This window comes from Mercenaria mercenaria, chromosome 5 (assembly GCF_021730395.1).
Source record: "Mercenaria mercenaria strain notata chromosome 5, MADL_Memer_1, whole genome shotgun sequence".
Taxonomy (NCBI): domain Eukaryota; kingdom Metazoa; phylum Mollusca; class Bivalvia; order Venerida; family Veneridae; genus Mercenaria; species Mercenaria mercenaria.
In genome coordinates, this window is record NC_069365.1 from 56,421,072 (window position 1) to 56,444,423 (window position 23,352).

The window sequence follows — 23,352 nt, forward strand, 5'->3', positions numbered from 1 at the left end:
AGTATCATTCCGTTTAAATATTTCATACAAAATATAGATCAACCGCCCTGTGAAAATTTAGTGTTTCGTAACCTGTCCTACTATCCGTCATGCGTGATTGCATATACAATGTATTTGGTATTATATCACGTCATTTATTGTATCAAAATAGAAACAAACATCTTAGCTGTCAAATAGATTTATTCGATACAGTGGAATACCCTTTCGTCATCATAATACGTTTAACAATGATTAAAGCAACAACTTAATGTACACATAACATATATATTCGATCTGATAATTATATGTAATGAGCAAAGGCAGTATGTATATACAAAAAGGCATCTGTATAACAGATTTAACATAATTGTAATAAAATTAAATACATAACAATGCAATAAACGTGTTTTCTATGCATCTATAAAACATATACTGTGGCCTGAAAGTTTCCTTAACCAAGTCAACATAGGTATGTATACAGTATATGAATAATACTAATGTGAGTGTTTAAACCTCTAAGCCCAAAAACAACGCAGTGTTCTCATTACCCTTTAGCATGCTGGCGGCAGGTGATTCTGCCTTTGCGAACACTGCAGAACAAGATCAGCCTGCACATCCCTGAAAGGCTGACCATGGTCTGCACTGTTTGCTATTCAGTCAGTAAATTTTCAGAGAACACCCCTTCGAATCATAAATGGTATTGCCCAAACTGAATGATGGACCAGTCCATTTTAGAAATTTAGCAGGCTTAAGGTTAAAGTTTGTAATCAAATTAAGTAGTAAAGAGTCAACTGACATAACAAACATACTATCTACATAAAGTTTTCATTATATATTTAAAACAATTCCGCGTCAATATGGTTATTTAACAATATACGATTGTCCTGACCAAAACTAGAATAAGAAGCAACATAATATTATATACATTCACGTTTAAACGTTTTAAATACGGTCCATCTGCCTACCATTAACATGATAACATGATAAGTCACAATACGGAAGACAAACTTATGTTAAAACAAATGGAAACTGTTCCCAAAAACATCTGGCTGGACTGGTAGAAAAAGTAATGAATATTCTGCATTAGTTTTAAATCAAATAATCACCGCCAAATGCTATCAGGAATCTCAAAATAATTCCACACTTGTCAATTCGTAATAACGTAATTACTGTATATAAATTAACAGGCCGCTTTTTTTTTTCAGCAAGGTCATTTTACATTGCAGTTTAAAGGTGTCAATCACATTAAGCAAAATTAGTGACATTTTTCTACTTTTTGTATATTCTGTTAGAGATTTATTTAAGAAACAAAATACCCATTACTTAAGAGCTAGATCCCGTTAGAAATGTATACTTTATTGATTTTCATAAAAATTTGATATTATCTCCCCTTTATATGAAAATATTTAAAATGCTTGGATTTCTTGTATTTCTTATCCGAGTTTTACATTGCATAGATAGATATACAATATTTAACATCTGAATCAAAAGGGGGTTTTAAAATGCATGTAGCTTCTGAATTCATTCTTTCCATTCATCTGGTTGCGCAACCAAATAGCAAAGGGAGGAATAAAATTTTTAACTTGCATTTCTAATGAATTCAATCTGTATATGTAATTGTTAATGCAATTATTTTACGAATATAATGCATATATCGGTTATTTATACTTTTCTTAGGTAAAGTATGTTTTCACATTTATACTTATGATAAAGTAACTGATCTTGGTTGGCAACTGCATAGGAAACAAACATTAAAATATCTCAGTGAAAACCTACTTGTATTAAGCGCTAACTGAACATAAATGAGGGTAAATGATCAGATGTTAAAGTTTAAAACAAATCCGTTACTTAGCCAAAATCTGATTATCCACCTTTAAGCGAATCGTTTACTCATTTCAGGCGAAATATTTTTTTCTCTCAAGAGTCCACAAAATGTGGGACCAGTGGTACAAACATACTGACGTAATAATTTGGCAAAATTTCCCAAAAACCAAACATACTGTGCAGAATGGAGTAAACCGTTGCAACGCTTTTGAAATAATAGAGAAAATCAACATTATCCTTTCATTTTTACTAATATTATACAACAACCTTGGTGGAAACCAGCGTTTCCTTTTTCCCTGAAGGGAGCAAAACTCACTATAATTACTGTTAGTGGAAATATAATCAATGAAACGGGGTTTAAACAAGAGCACCGCCTTGCGGGTGCTGACGCTCATCTGATTTTTTTTGTGTAAGAAATATTGTCCTACCCATGATTTCTAAGTCTAAAAAGGGCATCATTCTGCAAAAAGCAGGATAGATTATGTTCTTGATGTACAGTTCACTTATGATGGTGAAAAACTGTTGCAAGTTTTAAAGCATAGCTTTAATAGTTATGAGAAAAGTTGACTTAAATAATACTCAACAAGAAATGATTTCTAAGGCCAAAGGGCAATAATTATTGTAAAGCAGGATGAGTTTATGTTGCTTGCTGTACAGGGTCAGCTTTGATGGTGAAAAGTGTTGCAAGTTTCAAAGCAATAGCTTTGATAGTTTAAGAAAAAGTTGACCTAACATAACTTAACCAGAATCTGATATTTCTAAGTCAAAAAGGGCATAAATCTGCAAACAGCAGACGGATTATGTTTCTTGCTATACAGGTCAACTATGATGGTAAACAAGTTGTTCAAGTTTTAAAGCAATAGCTTTGATATTTAGGATAAAGCTGACCTAAACATAAAACTTAACCAGAAACATGATTTCTAAGTCCAAAAGGGCATAAATTTTGCAAAAGCAAGATGGAGTTATGATCTTGACGTACAGGGTCTGCTTATGATGTGAACAAGTATTCCAAGTTTCAAAGCAAAGGCTTTGAAGTTTAGGAGAAAAGTTGCCTAAACATAACTTAACCAAGAAATCTGATATTTCTAAGTACAAAGGGGCCATAAATCTTGCAAAAGCAAGATGGAGTTATGTTCTTGCATACAGGTCAGCTTATGATGGTGAACAAGATTCCAAGTTTCAAAGCAATGCTTTGATAGTTATAGAAAGTTGACTTTATAACATAATACTCACCAAGAAAATGTTTTCTAAGTCCAAGGGGCAATAATTATTGCAAAAGCAGATGGTTATGTTGCTTGCTGTACAGGTCAGCTTATGATGGGAACAAGTGTTGCAAGTTTCAAAGCAATAGCTTTGATAGTTTAGAGAAAAAGTTGACCTAAACATAAAACTAACCAAGAAATCTGAATTTTCTAGTCAAAAAGGGCCATAAAACTCTTCAAAAGCAGGACGGAGTTATGTTTCTGCTATAAGGTCAACTTTATGTAAACAAGTGTTGCAAGTTTTAAAGCAATAGCTTTGATAGTTTAGGATAAAAGCTGACCTAAACATAAAACTTAACCAAAACTGATTTTCTAAGTCCAAAAGGCAATAAATCTTGCAAAAGCAAGATGGAGTTATGATTCTTGACGTACAGGGTCTGCTTTATGGTGGTGAACAAGTATTCCAAGTTTCAAAGCAATAGCTTTGATAGTTTAGGAGAAAGTTGACCTAAACATAAACTTTAACCAAGAAATCTGATATTTTCCAAGTACAAAAGGGGCCATAAATCTGCAAAAGCAAGATGGAGTTATGTTTCTTGCTATACAAGGTCACTTATGATGTGAACAAGTATTCCAATTCAAAGCAATAGCTTTGATAGTTTAGGAAAAAGCTGACCTAACAAAACTTAACCAGGCAACGCCGACGCCGACGCCGACGCCGACAACCGCTCAAGTGATGACAATAACTCATCATTTTTTTTCAAAAAATCAGATGAGCTAAAAAATGTAATTTTTTTTCTTAACCCTTTTTAACAGGAAGCAGATAACAAATAAATAACAAGTTAACGAACTTAACCAAACAAAACAATTAAAGGGAGATTATCTGGTCCTTGGAAAAAGGCTTCTCTTCATCATGACTAGTCTAATGGTCCACTTTCTTTCCGCTTTTGAGTCAATTTAACGCACTGACAACATCACATGTGGATCAGCTAAAATGGAAAAAAGAAACAGCATATTTACTTACACTATGTTTCAATTTGTATGAAACTTTACCAAAATGCATACTAGTACAGCGCTTACATTTTATTTCTAACTTGCCGTACCAACATGTTTACAGCAGGACATTCGATTCAATGTACTTTGTCCTGAATAAGGAACAATACAGTTAAAAGATATTATTTCAATTTTTAGTAAAACTGGTATAAAATGTAAATTGCATCTCATTCATTATGAATTAATCTGTCTCAATACTCAGATCGTAAGATTTATTGGGTCATTATAATAATTATGACAAATTTGACAAATTATCAAAAAACTGACAAATTTTTGGGGAAAATGATGCATTTTCATTTTAATAAATCTCACAAATGAGTTTCTATTTCAAACTTTTTGGGTGCTCCATTTCAAATAAGTTGAATTAAATGTGAAAGAGTAATTGCATCGTCATATTATATTGAAGCATTACGCCTGATTAACATAAATGATGAATTGGACAAGGAAAAAGAGAAACGTTTCGAAACAATAATTATCAGAATACTTAAAAAAGTTTCATTTTCATAATTTATAAACAGCATAGCATACATTTTATACAATTGAAAATTTCGACTGAATTTAAAGTGTTATATAAACAGGTTAATAAGTTCGTGCGTGCGTGCGCGCATAAGTGGCTGTGTGCAATGCTGTGTTTTATTAAATTGAATATGCTGGTTGTATTGTACATAACTAAGACTGAAATAGGTATAAACGTGCGGACTTGCGTGTTCGTGAGTGCGTTTAAGTGCGTTTATGTGTACGTGATTGTCTGTTACGCAATGCAGTCTGATAATTTAAATGAGCCACGCCATGAGAAAAGCAACACAGGGGCTTTGCGACCAGCATAGATCCAGACCAGCCTGCGCATCCGCGCAGTCTGGTCAGGATCCATGTTGTTTGCTACCGGTTTCTCCAATTGCAATAGGCTTTGAAAGCGAAAAGCATGGATCCTGACCGGACTGTGCGGATGCGCAGGCTGGTCTGGATCCATGCTGGCCGCAAAGCCACTATGTTGCTTTTCTCATGGTGCGGCTCATTAGTTAATTATAGCTGAGTAAGCCTCAAACGTCATTACTGTGTCTCCTTTATTAAAGAAAACCATACTTTGAATTTACTAATAACTGGAAACTATTATAAGGCGGATGCAACTGAACGAAGTATTAAACATTTAACTAACCAAAATTACATGGAATTCTTTAATTAATCAAAACAGAGCTTAAAACTGTTTGAAAAAACTCTACTAACTTAGTTACAAATTACACGTTTAAACATTCTATCTCTATATATGTTTCCAAAAAATTATACGCAGAATACATAATAATCTAGTCAGAAAAAAAAAATCAGAAAAAGGAGAGTACTAAAACACAGGGATAAGCGTGGGTGAATTGCAACAATACAAAGAAAAACAACATCGCAGGTGGTAGTAAGCAGACAGTAGAAAAGTTTAGGATAAGATGAGAGCATAAATGGCATTCACAACAAACTGTGCTTATCAGCGTACATTAGAATAATAAATATAGCCTGGAGGATTTAAATGTACAATCATGTCAAACACTAAATATTATCGAAATACTTCAGTAATTCGCAATGAAAATAATCCATTTAACAAAAGAACTTTTTGAAGGGCAGCGAGCTCGACTATTCGAAACAGCCTGCCAATGGAAAAGCGAAAATCACCGTTAAACGCAGTGACTGCAATAGAAAAATTGTACAGATATTTTTTACCTTAGTATGTGTGGCGTAAGGGAGAGGAGAAAACAACTGAAGAAGAAAGATATAGTGAAAACACTATGACAATATTTGACCTCAGTGACCTTGGGAAACCAGACCCTTCACCATAAAATGCCTGTCCCTTAACAAGATCAACCCCTTACGTGAGGTCTGACAAGAATATGGGCAGAAGAATATATTGTGGTACTGAGAAACTTGCTATAAAACATTAACTTGAAAACAAAGGCGATGCTGACAGCGACACTAGTGCGAGTACAATAGCCATCCTTATTCGTCGACTAATCGAGCTGAAACTGGCGAGTAAACTCCGTGTCTGGCTACATCGTGCAAAACTGGCAATGTATATATGAGCCGCGCCATGAGAAAAACCAACATAGTGGCTTTGCGACCAGCATGGATCCAGACCAGCCTGCGCATCCGCGCAGTCTGGTCAGTATCCATGCTGTTCGCTAATGGTTTCTATCATTGCAATAGGCTTTGAAAGCGAACATCAAGGATCCTGACCAGACTCCGCGGATGCGCAGGCTGGTCTGGATCCATGCTGGTCGCAAACGCACTATGTTGGTTTTCTCATGGCGCGGCTCATCTGAAGTTTTCATTAAGCAGTTGTGATACACGGGTGAAAATGATAAATCTACAAAACTATCTGAGTAATGACACGAGTGTGTGTGTGTTGTTCTAAAGCTATGGTGCTTAAACATACAGAGTGCATAGGCACAACACATTGAAAATGATGATGTAACAGACCATAAACCTGCAAAAACTGAAGAAGAAAACTAAAAAGCGAAATTGCAAAAGCGATAGAAGTGTGTAAGCTTTCTATATAAAAGTAGATACACAACAGAGGGTTGGGAAACATGAAGCGAAGATGTCTAAAAAGCTATCAGTGAAACTGCAAAACAGAAAAAGACAAATAAGCTATAAAGGTTTAGGAAAATCAAAGGAAATCGCAAAGTGGTGAATATGTTATAAAGCAGTAAATGAGGTGATCGGTACAGGGTGCCACTCTGACTCACAAAGAGGACTCTAAAGTCAGTAAAGCATCCTCCTCGGCCGCATCCGGGTTGTTGTTCTCTCTATACATCATTCGTTGTGGGTACTAACAAGAACCAATCAGTTAAACATAACATGTTTAAATGTTAATTTGATTACATGATTTTATTTTTAAATTTGCTAGTTAAAAAAATATCATTATTCTATTGGTACATGTAGTTGATAGGTACTAGAATCACTACAATTAACGGTTTCAGGGGAGCAAGCTCAGTCAGTGGTTCTGTTTTAATATCCATACCACGAAAACTGGTATCATGAGTTCGAGCTCCCACTCATCCCATACTTTAGAGTCAAATGTATGAGTGGCATGTTAAAGCGACAGTAAAGCTTCCGAAATCGGCGCTTCTTTTGTATCTTGCACTGTCATCCATCTAATAAAACCAGCTTTCTCTTGGAATGGATGAGTTGCCAATATGGGTAACTTGGCAGCAAAAGTAAATAAAATTAAAATTTGATTCACACATCTGCCTTCTTTTGCCACGTGTCACAGAATTAATATCTTAGGCCGGCATTCCCTAGAGTACAATTCACCTAAAACTTGAACACATGCACGGCACGATCCCGAAATAGTCAGGAGTAGGTAAATATATGCCAGCCACTGATACAGTTATAACGGTATAACAGAATGATTTCACATACATTATAACCATGAACGTACATAAAAGGTAGCACACTTCATGTCTTCTAACCAAACCATATAACAATACAGTGATGAAATCTAACAACTCCAACCTTAGGGTCTGGCATACTTGTAAAACGAAGTTTGAAGTGAACATGCTGTATTTTTAGCAGTAATGTTTACAAAAGTACAAATGGAATACATCATTAAGTCTAGCCTACGAACACTCCGAGGGGACAAGTGTATGGTAGTTGTATCTCGTGGTCACCAGACACTAACTCGCGGGAACGAGATACTGTCATTCCACGACCACGAAATACTGTTGTGTGGGAATGAGATGCTCTCTCGTTAGTATCTCATGGCCACGATATAAAGACAAACTCAAGGGTGTCCACTCGGAGCTTCCGTACAAACCAGACAGGGTGCGCGATTAATCAATTTTTAAATTTTATCAGACAGGAAGAACCTTAAAATCTGGCAATTACCTTTAAGTCAGCTGCCTGTTTAATTTGTGTCTTAATATTGACCGCATTTATCGCGTCATCAACGGTGAGGTATAGGCGATCTGTGTACGTTTTCAGGAATTTTGTGGATTCTAAAACTCTCCAAACCTCGTCTGGAAAACAAAAGGGTAACATGTACTTGACCGGCATGCAAAATGTTAACTAAATTACTTCAGCTCAAAATAAGCGGCGACGGCCCTAATGTGACAACCTACTCAGAGGTGAAATTCTTCAGATGTTTTTTTTTTTTTACACATGTAAGATGTAATACGCGAGAAGAAAAGTAGAGATTACATAAATTTCTCGAACTTATAATATTATAGGTAGATCTATAACTCATCTATAATGACAAATATCATCTTCGAAAAAGTACTAATGCCAGATTCACAAAGGAGTAGTGAGAATAAATAAATAAATAATAATGCAATCTGTTGGGTGTAATATCTCTGTCTAGAAAACAGGACTGTGTTACTTTTATGACAGTGGGTGATGATGAAACACTTCTACTACTGTACCGTTACTTACCGTTCACATTGCTGAGTAAAACTTTTATTTCAACAGCCTCGTAGTCTTCTACCAGCTGAAGTGTATTTTTAAAATTTGTTTCATTATATAACAAATTATGATTACTGTTTAGGTAATGGATCAGTAATGATTATCGGCAAGCTCCGTGTCATTACGTATTCCCCGTATTCGATTTCGGCATTCTTCGGTCTAAACAGATGTCATAACAACCGAAGATCGCCGAAATCGCCCGACTGAGAATACGTAAACCAACGGAAACTGCCGATTGTCTTTACGGGTATATTATCTTATGGACTAAAATGAGCCGTGCCATGAGAAAACCAACAAAGTGGCTTTGCGACCAGCATGGATCCAGACCAGCCTGCGCATCCGCGCAGTCTGGTCAGGATCCATGCTGTTCGCTAACAGTTTCTCTTATTGCAGTAGGCTTTAAAAGCGAACAGCATGGATCCTGACCAGACTGCGTGGATGCGCAGGCTGGTCTGGATCCATGCTGGTCGCAAAGCCATTATGTTGGTTTTCACATGGCACGGCTCAAATAATATCAGAACTCAACAGTTTCGATGTTTCAACATTTCTGTAAATATGTAAACGTGACTTCTTAACAGAACAACAAAACCGGGGTTTTTTAATCTTTAACTTCACGTTCCTTACTTTGTAAATAAACTTTTTTTTAACAAAACAGACAATAATAGATCGTCAAACTGAGGCGCAGATCTGTCTGTTTTACTTAATGTATCCGTGCTTCCTTTCGAATAGTTCTAAATATAACGAAGCGTGCATGGAATTTTAAATGTGTATGCATATATTATGCTAATTACCTGTTTAAGGACTTTCGCACCAACAGAATCGATGAAGGTGACTCCGGAAAGGTCAATGACTATGTGATGTAGCTGGTTTTTCTCTGCCAAAGCTGTCAGCAAGTTGGCTTGTCTGTTTGTGCCATTCCAGTTGCTGACCTGGTCGTAGACGTCCGATGTGTAGTTTAGACTGGGTGTGGAGCCCATTTCATTCGACTCGGTGACTAGCTGCATCGTGCTCTAAAATGACGAAAAACATGTGTTTAAAACTGCTCTTAAACTGACACTAAAAAAGTAACGAGTTCTAGTTATCAAATTCGGAATCACTAGTGCGTTTTAGAATACAAAATTCATGCGTTTTAGAATACAAAATTCATGGGGTTTTATTATTTACAGTATTCTGAAAAATTCCTATGACCACATGATGGTGATTGTATTGCAGGTTCAATTCATTTCTAATTAATTATCAAATATAACATTATTCATTCACAGTGAGAATATATAACTTTTAGAAGGCATGAAGTAAACATCAGATGTAACGTCTACATATCTTTCACCCGTGAACAACAGATTCTTACATTTGCACGTGTGTCTCGTGAAAATTCTGTCGGATAAAGTTTTGACAGGTAAACACTGTTATTCACGAACAGTTTCTGTAAATGCATTTAGATCTATACATCACAAGTGTTTTTGCTTATTTTCAAGCAATGCTGAAAATATATGACACACACAAAAAAAACGTCTCATTTATTATTTAATAAAACTATTCTAAATGGTCTTACATTTCTAACATTCAGCGACTGTTTTGTTGCTTTCTTCAGTCTTTTTAGATGTTTCTTTCGTTTTTCTGGAATCACCCCGGATAACGTGTACACTTGTTTAACAAACATGGAACCATTAGCGTAATACAGAGGTGAGCTGTATCCAATCACCTTTATCCCTGGTACGGATTCAGTCTGCAAAATATAAAGTGTAATTTCAAATAATAAAAAAGGCGAACTTCTATACTGTACGCTTACACTTTTCTCTTCCTATGTCAAAAATGAATATAACATCGTACATAACCGTATTAAAATTTCTCTTCATTCTTGATTCTTCATTCTTGAAAACCTTCTTTGTAATTGACATTTTTTTCTCAATTTTTAATTTTCAAAAACAACGCAAAGCAAATATAAAACTACTTAGGAAACTTATACTTTAAAAACATTACACTTTGTTTTTTTTCCCCTGTTTTAACGTAATTTTGTTGGGTTTAACGTCACACCAACATAGTTGTAGGTCATATGGCGACTTTCAAGCTTTGAACGTTGGAGGAAGACCCCCCTCCGGGCATAATTTCATTAACAGGCGAGCACCATCCGCCAGATGGCTTCCTCACATCAAAGAATTCTTCTCCCAAGATGTGGTTTTTGACCCATAGTGGTAGGGGGCATGCGATTCAAAGTCGGCTACCTTAACTGCTCTGTCATGAACGCCACCTTAAATTCAATACTGATGTCTCGAGATATACGACCGATAACACCTTATATTTTTATTTCATCTGATGCATCATGGTTTGCTGCTGATCAATCAACAGAATTATAGGCTTAAATCAAATTAATCTACTGACAAACTATTACACTTTACCCTTACCCTGCTAGATTTCTATAATGAACTTGTCCATCTTTCAATTTGGACAGTACCATTAACAGTTAAAAGGGGTGCTTACCAGAAAGATACTGACTGAATGGCGAACAATGCAGTCCATGATCAGACTGCATGAATGCGCAGGCTGATCTTGGTCTGCACTGGTCGCATAGGCAGAATCACTTGCCGCCAGCAGGCTAAGGGTAAATTACCTACCTGTCTATATTTTGTACTATCCTCGTACAAATGGATAGCGTTTATTTTCTGCAGGTTTTCTGCTTTTATTCTGCAAGTATAAAAACATAGCTTTATAACATAACATGATACGATATCCTTTCTAACATTACAATATTTCTTTTAAACAGAACGTATCACTGTTGAAATTAAATGTCGCCTCGTTATTTACTAGTATTTGAAAACAGTTAAATATCTATCAATGATTGTTCATTTGAAAGACTGAATACAATTCAGCAATAAGAGATCGACAATTGCAACTAAAAGACAAATGACAAAACAGATACTAACACTATCCCACGGCACGATGATGGGTCCTATAACCCCTAACTATACCATTTAATGAACGGAAAAACTAAAAATACAAGATGAATATGCCCAGCAGGTGCCTTTAATAAACATGAAGTATCTGACGACTGACCGAGTCAAATTACAACCATAAAACTGTAAAGTGAAAAACAAATACAGTGAATGTCGTTACATGACAGTGGGCGTTCAACACTTTAGTATTTCAATAACCGAGAAATGTTATTGGGACTGTTTAAGCACTTCCAACGATGCAATGCATAAACGACAACTAAGCTATCATATAAGGTTGGAAAGACGTACACTTAATGATGCACTGTACATGACAGGGGCAATTTCAACAACAAATGCATCAAGTTATGTGACATGTATGTATATAGGACTTTTAAAGTACTTAAAAAAACACAAAGTCCCATAAACAAAGGACTAATTATGTAAAAAAAACAGACATGCATAACTAGGTGTGGAAACGACCAAATTATGTGAAGTAACATAAAGTGCCCACCCATTTGTAATTACACCCACACAAATGCATATCAACAACGAATAATGAAAAAAAAAAGTCCAAAAACTGGCATATTGCAAAAAAAAACTGACATTGCCCCGCACAATATGTGTCTGATCACTTTGTGTGAACGTTTCATCTGAAATGTGTGAAGGATAAACGTACAATGTAGTGTCAAAAAGGATTGTTCTAATAATATAGTTATAGAAACCAAGACAAAAACCCAAGTCACATAAATGCAACTTGTTATTTGCCGACAAGAACCTAAACATGACCGCATACAACAACTACCCTGGGTTGAACCCGAGCATCACCGTAACGTTAAGTCCTATGAAAACTGTGGTCAAGGGATCAGACAGCCTGGTGCGCATCAATATGTGTCTATTTATATATTATGGTAACTAAAAACCAAGCGATACATGCATTGATCCTGACCTAACTGCCGATGACAACACGTTGGTACTGGATCACTGTGTGAAGTCACTATGTGTCTAGGCAAGGATAGATGTGCTGCACAACGATTGTTTCCTATGTATAAATATGTAACATAAAAACGTTCACCTAACTACAGCAATTCTTTTGTATACTGAAAGAAACTAAACCCACAAACATCTGTTGATACTGACGATTTTAAAGTTTCATTAATGTGATCAACTTGAATGAGTATAGATGCGAGAAAACGTGTCGACTAATAAATAAAGTATGTTGACTTATAATCAAGTCATAACATTTCTGGCAAATTATATTCAATCAATGAAGAACCGTAAACATGCCCCTGCACATATGTTGACTGATCACATGTGTGAGATTAAAACAGGGGACGTGAATGTGCCGAAAGACGCGTCCTCACCGTTGTATATAAAATACAAAAAAAGTCCCATTTAAACTTGCAAAATTTTTTTTTTAAAGAACCTAACATGTTAATCACACTACGTTGAACTGATCATTTGTCCAACTTTATAAATGTAGCAAGGGGATGTGTAGGATGTGCGCAAGATTGTGCCAATACATCATTAATGACAATAAACCCAAGTCCATAACAGCCAAAACATTCTAGCCTACATCCCATGTCAATTGCTTTTGGTACGATCACTTTGTCCAGGATTTCCCAATTAATTTGTCAAGAGGCATAGCATGGAGAGATGGTGGACATCATTGTCTAAAAGTACAGCCAATGAAATGACAGTCAACCGAAGTATTCGCCCCTGCCCAATTTGTTGTCGTAGCGTAACAATAATGGACCACAATGAGTAAAACAGGATCACTTATTAAGAATCTCTGAACGACAATTATATTAATGACAAGAAGAGCCCCAACCATTGCTCCTAGCCTCACCTACACAAACAAACCATCCAACCACCGAAAAATGAATACTATAATTCGTAAAAAATGGCTATCTGACAAATAACTGACATTAAGACGGACAAATAATGGTCCACTTCAGTGATGATAACCAAGTTTCATCTGAAATGGATGGAACCCTATACCCAGTTCAAACTCGCCTAGTTTACAAGGGGCATACATTCTACCAAAATTCATATAATCATATGAAAAATACAGCCATGTCAACAATACCAAGTTATATTTTGATTAAGACAAACTGTAGTTTTTTGCCGCACAATGACCCACTTACGAAATACGACCTAGATTCAAAAAACTACATACCTTCCAATTTCGAGACCACATCAATGAAAACAAAACAGGCCTCCATCGGAAACCACAAGTTGTCTTAATTCGACCAGCATGTGATCCAGAAACCACTACCAACCGCGCAGTCAAGGCAATCCATGCTTCGCTAAATCATAAATCAATTGAAAACCTTACAACACATGTCCTGACATACACATGAGTGGTTCTTCGATCTGACCTAGTGCACCACTAGTTGTTTCTCATGGACCCATATTTTTCAACTCGACCAGATTTTCCATGTAAATCACTGATCAACATACAAAACTCAAGCTACAACGCATACACATTCTTATTTGAAAGTGACCAGTAGAACAAAAACCCAAAACATCTGCTTTTCATCAAGCTGCACATTCTATAGCAAAATTCATGAATCATTGAAATAATTATACGATCGAAAACGTGACTACACAAGTATTATTTATCTGTTGACCTTATTTTTTAGTTGACCAATGACCATTTTATGCCAAATCATAATGCAATCAATGTCTGACCTAATACCTGAAGGCAATTGGAAAATACACTCTATCGATTAAACAGGCGTTCTTTTTTTACCTAAAGGACCAGTTCTTCACCGTATTGACCCAATTCGAACTCCTAATTTCAAATTTATCATTCTGACCAATATTATGAAGAATTATTTAATCGTCTTGATACAGTTTTTCTTTGTTTAAGTTGTTATTTAACAATCAATGCATTTTTCCGAACTTGTGGCAAGATTGTTATAGGATCATTTGCCAATAATTCATAAGATGCCAATTTAAAAATACAGCCTATCGCCATTACACACAGTTCTAGCTGATTTACCAGTGTAGTTTTTATCCAGATGCTGTTCGAATCCTAATTTCTCAGGATTTCCAACTTCGCATTATGCTAATGAAATGCCTCTATATAACAAGGCTTGTTTATGAGTTTGACTATGTTAAAACTAACTTTTTACAATGGCCCATTTAAATCGGCCTCAGATTTCGAGTTATCATTCTGCACAGTACATTAAGATAGTTGATAAAGTCAACCTCTATCGGCATCCAGCAAATGGAGGACGCAGAACACATCTACTTGCGAAGACAAGGCATTGCGAAGACAAAACTCATATTACAACAAAAAGGGAAGTAAGCCGCATAAACCAAGCGTCTGCTTAGAGACGTTCGCTGCAGTTTCTTGTACGAGATGGGGCAAAAATTTCCCAATAGTAGAATTTGTTCAAACTTTGTATATGAACACAGCCTCATGTTTGATACAGAAAAATGCAAAAACAATCATAGGTCACAATGCTTGTTTAGGAGTTACCTGTCCTTAAAACTGGATTGTTCTTCATCGGATTGCATATTCAAGGGCAGATAACTCCTGAACAAGCATGATTATGTTTCTAAGATATCACTTTATATACAAAGTTTGACTGGGATTTTTTTACCCAAAACTGCCGCAACCGTCCTTAAAACAGGTATTCATCTGTACTTAGTATAGGGCTAAACAGTGTTTAAAAGGCATACTTACAAAATCATAAGCAGATGTTCTGAATATCTTTGGAAGCTCAAGAAACTGTAAAAATAAACTTCTCAATGCTACCATGATGATTGAGGCGAGAACACACTGAAATAAATAATAATTCCTTCTATATTAAAATGTTACTGCATGTGACTTGGTGAATGACATGATAAATGTAACTAGTGTGAAATTAATAATTATTCGATATTTGTCCGAGTTTTTGCATAGATATTCGCCGAATCGCTAATGTATACATGTATGTTTGTCTATAAGTAATGTTGCTATGTCACAAGTGTGATATTTCAAACTCATATAACTGACAGGTCAATATATGAGATATTGCCCGAATCGTCAGAGTATAAGTGCCTTAAAACACCAGCGTCATGTCATAACTTCTTCTTATGCATATTTTACTTGGACTAAGATCCCCAGATTTGTGAAATCATCGGGGAGGTTAGGTTTAAAAGTTATGAATTACATCATCATGTGACAATATATCTGACGCCTTCGATATCTCAGACAGCAATGCGTCCATTGTGGAAAATGTATTATATACCTTAAGTTAAAAGAATGTTACCATACTTACATTAGGTAACGATTGAAACAATGGTCCAATGGAAACAATCACAATTAAGACTAATGTTGCTGATACCACACTGGCAAGCTGAAAAATGAACAAAAACACTTTTCACTGAATTTTGCAATGCACGTCAATATTGTTAATACCGTACTCAAATGTCAAAGAAAAAAAATTGAAAAATAAAATCTAATTGAATACCGTTTTTCAATGTGAACTGATATTGCTGTTTCCACCCAATGCAAAATCTAGTATTTAACCTTTACCCTGTTAATTTTACAAATGGGCTGGTCCATCATTCAATAAGTGCAGGTTGATCTTGGTCTGCACTGGTTACAAGCAGGCTAAAGGTTAACAGATATTGTACCATTACGGGAAGTAACAAAAGCTTTTAAGCAAGGCATTAGTACATAAAATACTCCTGAAAATACAAAATACACAGTCCTAAAACAAGTGGGCGAGATCTTTGTTTTCACCCATATAATTGATTCTAGAAAGTACGCGAGCACATCTGGTTTTATGACAGACTAATTTTGGATAAAACTGATTTGATATGTTTTCGTGACGAAGAGAAACAAAAACCAATATAAGGTTTAATCAGAAGGTACATTTTCGGTCACGTACGGAAAAAAAATTGCCGTTAAAAAGGTGTCATCTGGTTTTGGTAAATAATACTTGTCTTATTAACAGAAACGACGAAAACTGGTGTAAAATCAGTATTTTTAATAAATACACAGCTGCGCGTTTACTTAAATGTTATGTTTTTGTGATATTCGAAATGGTATGATTTCAATATTGTGTTTGTGACAGAGATGGTTTTAAGGTTAAATTTTAACAAAAACCGCAAATCAAGCGCAAAACACTTTGTTCCTAACAAATACCAAGTATTCTATAAACAGAATAAAATCATCGTAAGATGTAAATTTATTCGAAATCTACAAACTTATAAGGACTGTATATTTATTCAGATATGTATTTTCTGTCAAATGTCTTACAAACACAAACCTGGGTACGTCCGCCAGCTGATTCCTGCACGGAACTTCTAGATACAGAGGCCGCGTATGGATAGCACGAGAAAAACGAACCAAATATGTTGCCAGCACCGTATGCTATCAGCTCCTACAAATATAACCAAAAATAAACCAAGAATAGGTAAGAGTATTAGAATACAAGAAAATATTCAGTTTGTTGAACTGGAAAGTACGGAATACTATTACATGTTTTCACTAAAGTAATGAAATATTTTGATTTTTTTTCAAAATTGCTTACAGATCAGTAACTAAAATGGGTAAAGTTTGGTCTAAATCATTTTTTACATTTAACACAAGAATCTTTCACTGGTTGAAGGTGTGGATAGAAACTATCTGGCTCTCGGGTAACTGTTGTAGTAACGAGGTCGTTGAGTTACCGCAAAACAGTAACCCGAAAGTTTCGATATGCACCTTCAACCAGTGAAAGATTTTTGTCTTGCATACCGTATATTCTCCAAAAATCTACTAGTAGCAAGAAAGGGATATAGCATCAATATCATTAAGTCTTTATGCATTTAATACATCATCCGTATGTAAAGAAATGACACAAAATAATGGAAAATGATAGTCCCTGAAATTTATAGTGGCTTTCGGAAATAATAAAAGAAAACTAGGAGTGTATTGCAAACCAAGGGAAATGAAACCTACTGTTTTATTTACGTGTACCTTTATATCTTACCTGATTGGCGTCGTAACTGTAGCCGTGTTTTTTCGCCATCAGTGCGGCAAGTCCCACACATTGAGAAAAAGCGACAATTGCTATAATGAACACATCAGCTGTATAGACACTTGTTGAAGGCAGGCTGGGTATCGAAGGCTTTGGCAGACTGTATTTGAGAAAACATTAAGACACGCATTTGAGCCGTGCCATGGGAAAACCAACATAGTGGCTTTGCGAACAGCATGGATCCAGACTAGCCAGCGCATCCGCGCAGTCTGGTCAGAATCCATGCTGTTCGCTAACAGTTTCTCTAATTGCAATAGACTTTGAAAGCGAACAGCATGGATCCTGACCAGACTGCGCTGATGCACAGACTGGTCTGGATCCATGCTGGTCGCAAATGCACTATGTAGGTTTTCTCATGGCGCGGCTCAATTATTATAATAAAGCAAGTGTGCATTATATTCTTGACAAGTAAATTCAATTATTTGAAACACAGCATATCAAATGTAGTTTAGATTGCATATATTGTGAGGGGGTGGAGGGAGAAAGTTTTTGGGGATATAAAAACGTGCGATGGTTTCCCAAGGGAAGGGCCGATTATGTACGAATAATTCTCCCAAATGTATAATGGAATAATAACTTACCCGGCTGGTATTTCCCCAACAATTGTCATTTTGTAATTCTCGGAAAATTTAAGGAAATATGACAACATAGTTCCGGCAACAACCTGTAATTACATCAATTATACATGTTCACATTGACTGACAAACATGTATGCTTGTTTTGTCGAGTTCAATGTCGTATTGATATACCATTCATGTCATTTTGGCGACCATCCAGCAGGAAGACCCCTGTTGTCCTAAACTGAAGTGAGGAGCAAGTACTTCAAAGTCAGCGACCTTAACTCGGCTACAAATGCCAGTAAACCAGTCAAAGAATAAAAGTGATGTCAGTGCAGGTTTAAATGAATGCTAACAACTTCTGATGGTTAACTTTAAGCGAAACCCTGTATTAGTAATAACTGACTGAATTATAATATCAAGAGTAAATTCTAATCTTAAATCTTTTAAATACGCTTGCAATTTTATTCCTTTATAACAGAATGTCACGACGCCAATTTACGTCTTTTAAAATATATACATGTATATAGAATCTAATAATTTGTAAAATTTGAAATGAATGAAACTTATTTCACAGATATAAACTTGAATATCAACCAACATGCTGTAATTTAGTGATTTGATTTAAAACGTCCAGGAACAGTCACAGTCCTACAACTTTTATTTTTTATGTGGATCATAAATAAGTTTAAAAGTTATCATTTTAAATTATTGTCGCCTTGACCATTACTCTTCAGGCTATTGGAAGATTATTAAATGTTCCAAAAAAGATGTATATGTAATGCTGAAATGACAATGGAAAAAAGGAAAGCATAAAAGAATCACGTGAACAGACAAGGGGTAGACAGCCCATTTACCATAGGAAGGCTGACTCTGGTCCAAACCATAATGTTCATACAACAAAAAACTGTGTGTAATCCAAACAACATATAACCCTGCAAAAACATAAGACGATTATAGAACATCATGATTTCGCACCAAGACGGTTACCGAGGAAACTCCTTAGTAAAATAAAACTACCTTTATTCATTTTCCTTAAAAAAAAACTATGAACCAACCATCTTAAGTAACAAATATATACTTACAACTAGAAGTTCAACAGGAACTGGGAACTTCATTTTCGCCTTAAACCTTTGGTTAACTTGTACTTTAACAATGTATAAAATCACCATACATATCACAGACATTATCAACGTGGGATAGTTCGTCTCCGCGATATGATGAACTATCAAAGCATATGTCTGAAAATAAAAAGAAATCAGTTGAAATATCAATTTAATACTACAATGACTTAAAACGTTTCTGTTTTTCTAATACGGGCCAGTATGTACATGTACTGAATGGCGTGTCAGACAACAGAAAGAACTATTGACCTATAGGTTCGAAATATATATATAAAAATATCAGAAATAATTTTGCAGGGCCTTGTTTTCTAGTTTTACATTAACAATGAGTGTTGAATATAGACCGGTCATAATAGCACAAAATAGGAACCGACGATGACGTAATAAATTATTTCTTTTGCAAGAAAGCGTTCTATTAACTGCGTCTCCGTGGTTGTTTGCGTTTTTCTTTTGGGAGTATTAACTATTGTGTAATAACAGCAATCACTACTGGGGTAATCAGTTCCTACAACCGATAATAACACAACAGCAAAATGCCATTAAATGTCAGCAGACTACTTTCCAAAAAGTGGTCATAAAACTACTTCGTAGATTTTTCTAAGTTAATAGTTACATCTTCCTACTTTAACACCTAGGTTTCCAATCTGCCTCTTATAACTGCATATGAAATCGACCAAAGAGTAAAAGCTTTTAAGTAATATATCATTTCGATGTGTTTGGTGACTTTATATTGACTGAGACATAAAAGCATCATTTTTTCTTCATTTTCTATCTGGGAAATTGTAGATTACACATTACAGAGTCCGGTGTAGACCTTGGTTTTACATTAACGCATATATAGGAACCTGCTGGCGGCAAGTGGTTTTGCCTTTGCGACCAGTGCAGGCCAAGATCAGCCTGCACATCCGTGCAGCCTACGCATCCGCTAGTCAGTCAGTAAATATTCGGTGAACATCCCTTTAAACAAGAAGTGGTACTGCCAAAATTGAATGACGGACCAGTCCATTTTAGAAATTTAACAGGGTAAAGGTTGAACTATATGGATAGAGCTATGCATGTGTAACATCTTCTATATTTCTAAAATGGACTGATCCATTATTCAATTTGGGCAGTACCACTTATTATTTAAAGGGGATTTCACTGAAAATTTACTGACTGAATAGCGAAAATTCACTTCCGATGGTGACATTCTGATGTAGCTTTCACATGCAAAGATACCCTCTTTAAGAAAAAGATAAAAAAAAGTATTGGTGAGGTCATTACGACCTGCTTTGATTCTAGACACAAAGTTAAAAGCATAGCTTCCCTCTAAAATTTAATATATACTTTTTATTGGCGACATGCACAATACGTCTGTGTTTTATTTTTCTATAAGCAAGTAAGTTTTGTGTCTTCCGGTGAAATGAAAACAGTATTACTTCTGTGTCTTGTTGGCGGTCAGCACATTACCTTTTCCTTTTGGGTTTATCACCGCACCGACACAATAAAAGGGCAACTGGCGACTTTCTAGCTTTGATAGTGAAGGGACTCCAGGTGCCTCTCCGTGCATTATTTCATCACAAGCAACACACGTGTAGAACCATCGGCCTTCTGTCAGCCAGCAAGGGAAAATTCAACGCCCCGTGTGAGGCTCGAACTCACATTGTTGAGGGGCAAGTGATTCGAAGCCAGCGACGTAATTACTTTGCCACGGAGACATTTACTTTTGCATTTTATTGGTGATATGAATATCATTTTTTGCGTTTTATTGGCGAAATGTATATTACTTTTGTGTTTTACTTTTGCGTTTGACCGGCGATATGAATATCACTTTCGTGTTTTGTTAGCGATAAGCTACTTTTGCGTTTTATTGGCGATATGCATATTACCTTTATGATCTGGAAGATACCGTCTGATCGTGGAATGTGAAGGCCGAACACGTATTTAACCTGACTGGTCCCGACATGCACCGCTGCACCTGTCGTGAAGCCCCCAATCATAGGGTCAGACATATAGGTGGTGATAAATCCCATACGAAACACACCCATAACCAACTGTAAAATATAATTTAGAACATTAAACATTAACTTATTAGACTGGTACAAAATTTACGTGAATTTTTAATTCACGTGCTTATACATGCTGTAGGTCTAACACGTGTGTAACACGAGTAAATCAGTGTATATATAAAAACGCTTGAACTGGTAAAAAACTAAAATAAGATACGGTCAGATCGGATAAGATAAGATAAGATAAGTATTTAAGTCTCACTTCCCATGACTTACATTTATATGCAATATCATTATATTCATCAAATACATACTCATACAAATCTTTTATGGAAATGTGAGACATTCACAATAGACGCATATTGCCTACGACAAAAAAATCTTTTAGACACCGAGACAAAGATTAATACGTAGATTGCAAAACATATCTCAGCTAGAAATCGTCGAAACCAATAATCTCTGGTGTTTTACTGGAAGGTTCAATATAGCTGGGCAAAACAAACATGTAATATAAACATAAATCATATTTTGTTTTGATTTCCTCCAACCAATCGTTATCGCAGTCTGTACAACGATCATGTTATTTGGGTGGGGGTTTACGGAGGGAATCTTAGAAACAATAAATGTGATGAAATATATATAATGAATAAGTATAAAACACAATTAATATACGTGAACCCTGTGACCTTGAACTTTGGCCTATCTGACATAGAACTAATTGGGGTCTGCCCCTTGCCAAGACCAACTCTTGTGAAGTTTGACAATAAACGGAGGCAATATTTAAGGAGGTAGGTTACCTTGTTACCAGGGTAAATTCAAATTAGTTGAACCGCAGCAATTTTTTGTAATTTGTGTAATATGATGTTTTAACAGCTACAATCTCAATTTCGTTTTTCTCTGGCCCTTCAAGTTCAATTTTTATCCAGGTTTAAAGAACATGACCCTCCAAAGGTATTTTATATTGAAAGAAGAAGGAAAATACGGATATTTAACACTTTTCAGTGTATTTTAGTTTCACTGATATCCGTAGAAGTCTGCATAATTGATAATTTTACTAGTATGCGCGTTAGCTTTCTAATATAAGCTTAAAATGTATATGTCGCGGGGCTCGTGTTTCCATGGTAACGCATTTTCTCTCATTTTTAAACAGCTATGTATAAAAACGGGGTTTTCGACGGCTTCAGTGCCATTCTGTTAATGACCAACATGGAATATTTGGGTTATATTATTAGCAAAATACCAAGCACTTTACATGGTACCCTATTTTTCTTAAAGTTTAAAGTAACCATGGCAACAGAGATGTTTAAAATAGCTTATATCTTGCTTTTTGTCGCAATTTCTTATAAAAAATATTGAATAAAATTATATTTCTTGTTAATGTAGCTTCAAAACATATTATTTAAAACGTAAGTTATATTTTCGTGTTACTTGTATTTATTCAAACAAATTTCACAGCTTAAAATACTTGCAGCAGTACCCTTCGTCTTGCATTTTTCATGGAAAAATCGTTCAGCATCTGCTATTATTCTCATGGATGTTGTTGTAATGAAAATAAAAAGCCGAAGCTGTGTTCCTTACATAGACCAGTGTCAACGCTTTTGAATTTTACATTTAGATATATAGGTCACGGGCTTCGTTTCCATGGTAACATCAATTCAATTCAAGAAATCACAATTTTCTACTGAAATTTGAACAATTTTAGAGCTTAGTTTTAGTATATAACTAACAAATTATCAATGAAAACTAAAAAATAGGTATTACAAATCAAACTGCAAGTTTTTTATTTGAAAATGGCCGTAACAAGTAACCTTTCATCCAACTATATTCCAAACAACATCGGTTACCATCATCCATTTTCTTACATTCCGCATAACATTTCAATATAACTACATAAAAGAAGCAAAATATTGATTGTTATTCAGAGCAAAAGACTCATAAAAAATGTTTCAGCAAATAATAGCTGTTTGAAAATAGTTCAAATAAAGAAAATGCACAGAATTACGTACTTTCAAAATAAAAGCTATTAATTTTGCGCGGTAACTGACACGTAACGTCATGACGTCAATCACGTCATTTTAAGGCAACATTGTTTTGAAGCGTTTCTGCGGCAATTTATTCATTATTTCTGCATTATTAAACCATAAAGCATCAGATCGGAGACAGGTTCATGATTTGTTTTCAGAAGAATGAATATACAAACACATTTAGTTTGTCGTAAACGTCGTCGTAAATCGT

The 23,352-nt window shown here is 35.4% G+C and overlaps 1 protein-coding gene across 1 annotated transcript in view; it reads right to left on the reverse strand.

Moving 5' to 3' along the window:
- Positions 1 to 3,728: 3,728 nt before the first annotated feature.
- LOC123557300 (solute carrier family 26 member 6-like) overlaps positions 3,729 to 23,352 on the reverse strand; it is a 31,648-nt gene continuing 12,024 nt past the window's right edge. Inside the window, exons 6-20 of the mRNA XM_053544616.1 lie at positions 20,998 to 21,162; positions 19,091 to 19,246; positions 18,030 to 18,112; positions 17,401 to 17,548; positions 16,696 to 16,809; positions 15,700 to 15,777; positions 15,101 to 15,218; positions 12,032 to 12,078; positions 11,111 to 11,248; positions 10,051 to 10,224; positions 9,290 to 9,508; positions 8,469 to 8,523; positions 7,926 to 8,056; positions 6,785 to 6,867; positions 3,729 to 3,994 (exon numbers count right to left, since the gene is read on the reverse strand). Of these exons, the coding sequence (XP_053400591.1) occupies positions 3,991 to 3,994; positions 6,785 to 6,867; positions 7,926 to 8,056; positions 8,469 to 8,523; positions 9,290 to 9,508; positions 10,051 to 10,224; positions 11,111 to 11,248; positions 12,032 to 12,078; positions 15,101 to 15,218; positions 15,700 to 15,777; positions 16,696 to 16,809; positions 17,401 to 17,548; positions 18,030 to 18,112; positions 19,091 to 19,246; positions 20,998 to 21,162 (1,713 nt within the window). The 3' untranslated portion in view covers positions 3,729 to 3,990. The remainder of the gene's footprint in view (positions 3,995 to 6,784; positions 6,868 to 7,925; positions 8,057 to 8,468; positions 8,524 to 9,289; positions 9,509 to 10,050; positions 10,225 to 11,110; positions 11,249 to 12,031; positions 12,079 to 15,100; positions 15,219 to 15,699; positions 15,778 to 16,695; positions 16,810 to 17,400; positions 17,549 to 18,029; positions 18,113 to 19,090; positions 19,247 to 20,997; positions 21,163 to 23,352) is intronic.